This window comes from Gekko japonicus, unplaced genomic scaffold (genome assembly GCF_001447785.1).
Source record: "Gekko japonicus isolate JY-2015 unplaced genomic scaffold, Gekko_japonicus_V1.1 scaffold43, whole genome shotgun sequence".
Lineage (NCBI taxonomy): Eukaryota > Metazoa > Chordata > Lepidosauria > Squamata > Gekkonidae > Gekko > Gekko japonicus.
Genome location: NW_015173123.1, coordinates 839119 through 844017, shown reverse-complemented (window position 1 = coordinate 844017; position 4899 = coordinate 839119). Strand labels below are relative to the sequence as shown.

At 45.3% G+C, this 4899-nt stretch overlaps 1 protein-coding gene across 5 annotated transcripts in view; it reads left to right on the top strand.

The window, feature by feature from the left end:
* The window catches only part of KSR1 (kinase suppressor of ras 1), a 96753-nt gene that overhangs the window by 43605 nt on the left and 48249 nt on the right, over positions 1-4899 (top strand). For all 5 annotated transcript variants that reach the window (XM_015421922.1, XM_015421921.1, XM_015421920.1 and 2 more), the window contains exons 3-4: positions 2149-2614; positions 3282-3286. In XM_015421922.1, the coding sequence (XP_015277408.1) occupies positions 2149-2614; positions 3282-3286 (471 nt within the window). The remainder of the gene's footprint in view (positions 1-2148; positions 2615-3281; positions 3287-4899) is intronic.

Below are 4899 nucleotides of genomic sequence, written 5' to 3'. Positions count from 1 at the left end.
AAACTTTTATACTAAAAGATCAAGACTGATTATACCTTTAGAGGCATTTACCTTACCTAATGTATATGTGGGAGAAGAATCATTAAGATAAAAAAGACAATCTGAAATTACCAGAACAATTATCCTGGTGGAAGAAAGCGCAACTGGAATCGATATATTTGAAAAATAATAAAATAACTAAACTGGAAGAAACTGTTTTAACAGCAGAAAACAAAGTGCTAAAGAAAATATATAAAATTTTATTGGACGATGTGATGGCTGATGAAATGGTGAAAAAATATGATTATGTGGGCCCAGAATATAGGCCGTAATATTAATTTTGAAGAGTGGGAGCAGATTTGGTGGAAAAATATAAAATTAACTAATGCTGTGTCATATAAAGAGAACATGTATAAGATGTTTTATAGATGGTATATTACACCAGATAGATTAGCTAAACAAAATGTTAATTGCTCTGATAAATGTTGGAAATGTAAAAATAAGACTGGTTCTTTTTATCACATGTGGTTATGTGATGTTACAAAGAGGTATTGGAGATGGATTCATGAGATAATGGAAAAAACAATAAGAACTAATATCACGTTTACTCCAGAGATACTGTTATTGAATATATTTCCGAAAGACTGATAAAGCAGATAGGTATTTGATAGTTCATCTGTCAACAGCTGCAAGGATAGTATATGCCAAATATTGGAAAATAATGGAAATACCAACGAAACAAGAGTACGTGAACAAGCTATTTGAAACGGCGGAAAATGACAAACTGACACTTGAGATGAGAGCCGGTACAGAATAGACTTTTCAAAAAACGTGGAAGAGATTCTATGATTGGTATAATGTAAATGTAACTGATAGATAAATGTGGTAATTTGAGAACGCAGAAAAGATAAGCTTAGTACAATAGATAATGAATTTAGAAATTTAATAAGCAGAAGAAATAATAAAGTCTCTTGTTATATGTTATATGTTGTGGGGGGTAGTTGGGGGTTGTTTGTATGTATGTCTGTATGTCTGTAGTATATAATGGGGAAAAAATAATAAAAGTGTACCCTCGGGTACTTATATATATAAAAAAAGAGTTCTGAAATGATGAGACTGGTTATGAACTTGGGAACGTAGCTGAGTCACCATCCCTCCCCCCCCCCGGTGAATTTTGGGAGCTTCTGATTGAAGAGAAGCATGTCTGCTCCGGGACGCTTTAAAAGCTGTAATCGTGCTGCGTGCTTCTGGACTGCCTTCACATATTTGATTTAAGTTCTGGCCCTTGTTACCTGGGTACACAGCCCCTCTCATCCATGTAGCATTTTCTCTTGTTGTGCAGAATGCTGTACATCACAGATGTGTGAACAGCCCGGAGGCAGGCTGCTCTCCTTCTCAAGTAACTGGGGTGGGGGTGGGGACACAAAAAAAACTGGAGCAAAGAGGGAATTGCTTAAGAGAGCAGACTGAGAGCCCCCCCCCAACTCTCTGTCCAAAGAACTTCATTGTCTTTGTTTTGCGTCGTCTGCACTCTTGGTCTGCTTGGCTCTGCACTCTCGGTCTGCTTGGCTCATTGATAACAGAGGGCTGCTGCAGACAAAACCCTGCCCACAGTAAAGAAGTCATGCCCACCCTGCACAGCCCAGTTGGCAGATGGAGTCGAATGGAAGCTGAGAGGCTGGTTGCTTGTCTAAGGCCATCAAGTGAGTTCATGGGGGAGGGAGGGGAATTTGAACCAGGGACTTCTGATCACTGATCCCTCTAAGGTGAATTAGTGTGAGCTCACAGGTTTTTAGCCTCCGGCTCAAACATTTTTGTCTTGGCTCAGGAAGGAGGGCTCCAGAAGAGCACACTAATTTATGCAGTAGCCAAATCGCTCGCTCACAACTTTAATGCCAGTAGCTCATAAGGTAGAATTTTTGCTCACAAGACTCCACAGCTTAGAGGGAGCATTGCTTGTGATGCACCAGGCTATGGGGTCATGGGGACTTGCTTCTGAAACCCAAGGTCTGACGAGGCAGGCACCCTTAGCAGGTGGTGCTCAGATTGAAAATCCGGAACTTTGCAGCCCACAGGAGACAACCTCCGGGGCAGCAGGCCGCCTGTGTGGCCCGCTCCTTGGCACTCTGTGCCCTCTGCTCATACTGAAGCTGTCCTCTATCTGTGTAGGTGGCGAGTACAAAGACGATTTGGTGTGGAATTCATCAGACGTGCGCCGGGAGAACCATCTGATGCCCCCTTCGGAACTCTCCCCCTGCCCCGCGGGGGTCATGTGGATGCACGGCACCCTTTCGTCTTCCAAGGGAAACGGGCAGCAGCCTCGCTCTGTCTCCGTGTCAACAGTTCCGTCTTCGGACAACCCCCCCTCGAGCCAAGGACCTCTGGTCAGTGTGGATAACCCCTTGGAATCTTTTGCCTTCCCGACGCACTGTGGGGGGCGGAACCTGAGGACTCCCCACAGCATCACTGTCACACCACCCACCACCCCCCAGCTCAAGAGGAGGAAACCCCCACGGACTCCGCCCCCACCTAGTCGGAAGGTTTTCCAGCTGCTGCCCAACTTCCCGACGCTAACAAGGAGCAAATCCCACGAATCGCAGCTTGGCAACAGAATAGACGAAGTACCTCCTGTAAAGTAAGTGTTCTTTCTCTGTGGCTTGTGGGCCTGTGAAAGTTGTGGTTTTTAATGAGATGCTGCCTTGCACCGAGTCAGAATCTTGGCCCATTTAAGCCCAGTGCTTAATTAATAATGTTGGTAAAGGTTTCTTATTACACGTTCAGAAGGAGTCGTAGAGCAGAGGTATCGAACTCATTCGTCACAAGGACCAGATCTGACGTAAATGTCGCGTTGTTGGGCCAGACCACATGTGCCATGAAATGTAATGCCAGGGACCAGAGATATTTTACCACTGGCTGTGACCGTACCCCTCCTCAGCAGCCCTCCTCGCCCCTCATGGTTGCCAGCTCTGGTAGATATGCTGAGATTGTGCCGATGCATACGAGATAAACACCTGTGTTGAATGAGGCCTGCTTTTAACTTCACCCAGATTCACTTGGGGAGAGCCAGGTGTTGGGGAGAGAGCTTCCTTTGGCCACCTGTTTTAAAGGGGCTACAGGTTTCAGTTCTAATACCCAGCGTACTAGAAGGGGGGACCGGAGGGTGTTACCTACATGGCTGACACGTGTATGTGCCCTGACCACAGGAACATTCCCCTGTAGCATGTCCGGAAGTCCATTGCGTGCCTGACACTCAGAGCAGTCATTACTGGGACCATACTGTCAAGTGTTTACCAGGGTCCAAGATTTGGTCTAGTGCCTTATAAGGGCATGCAGGTTCTTAGAAATAAACAAGCATGGGTTTAAAGTTAAGAATTTATTTTTTTTAAAAAAGAATAATAGAAACGGGAATTAGCAAATTGAATACAGAGTTGGAAACACATAAACAAATGAAATCAATTCAGGTGGAGAGCCATGTTGGTCTGAAGCAGCAGAACACAGTCTGAGTCCAGTGGCGCCTTCAAGACCAACAAAGATTTGTACTGGGGATGAGCTTTTGTTTGCACACACGCTTCCTCAGATACAGTGAAACAGAATTTCCTCAGCCATTACATACAGGAAGAGAGTGTGGACTGGTTAATTTCCAATTTTGTTTCTGTCTCTGTCTTGACTCTAATTGGCCCTTCCTAGCAACTAAACACCCCCCACACCCTCTCTCTTCCTATATGTAATGGTTGCGGAAATTCTGTTTCACTGTATCTGAAGAAGTGTGCTTGCACACGAAAGCTTGTGCCCAGGCCAGAATAAAACTTTGTTGGTCTTAAAGGTGCCACTGGACTTAAACAGACCTAACTTCTATTAAATTCTAACCTAAGCAAATATTAGTAATCTAAAGAAAAAGGGGTGGGATGGAGAAGAAGGAGAAAGTAAGACATACGAGCCTGTCTCAGTGAGTGAAGTCCAGTTAGGTTTGTTGAAGGGAGAAGAAGAAGAGATTGGATTTATACCTTGCTCTTCACTACCCGAAGGAGTCTCAGAGCGGCTTACAATCTCCTTTCCCTTCCCCTCTCAACAGACACCCTGTGAGGTAGGTGGGGCTGAGGGAGCTCTTTCGAGGACTGCCCTTGAGAGAACAGCTCTGAGAGAACTTGTGACTGACCCCAGGTCACACCAGCAGCTGCAAGCGGAGGATTGGGTAATCAAACCCGGTTCTCCCAGATTAGAGCCCACGTTCCTAACCACTACACCAAACTGGGTGAGAGCAGGGTGGAAGAGCAGTGCGTGGTCTTCAAGGGCATGTGTGTCAGGCGGCAAGGCCAACGCAGAGTCACCCACACATTCCCTCCCCACTATGGGGTCTGGAGCCAGCTGTTGGAACCCGATAGCAGGAGCAAAGTGCCAGGATTCTCGGGGCTACCTTTTTACCTCAAAAGTGTTCAGGTGGTGGCAAAAATAAGACACATCTCAAAACAATTGGATTGGACCCAGAAGGTGCAAACTTTATTGGTAGATCACTGCAATAATGGTTGCACACACGAGAAGATATCTCCTAATGAGGGGGAAATTGGGGATCCCAGTCTCTTCTTTGAAGACTTTTATAGCGCAAATAGTATAACAAGCTAGGTTTTATGGACACCATTTGGTTAGATTAAGTTCTGGGCGGAAATCAAAGTTAAATCCTTGGCAAATCCCATTGTATTGTTTATGCAATGCAGAAATCAGTTCTCTGTGACAGTGTTATTATGTTTGGGGAGGGGAAACCGATACAAGTACATGTGTCCTTTCCCAAACAAATTGTCGATTATCTTTCTTCCTCCCTTTGAAGTAGGTGATGTGCTTTGCTACACTGAGATAGATTAGGGTGGACTTACCAAGTGGACTTACCCCCCTCGTGGCCAAGTGGACTTACCCCTCGCGGCGGGG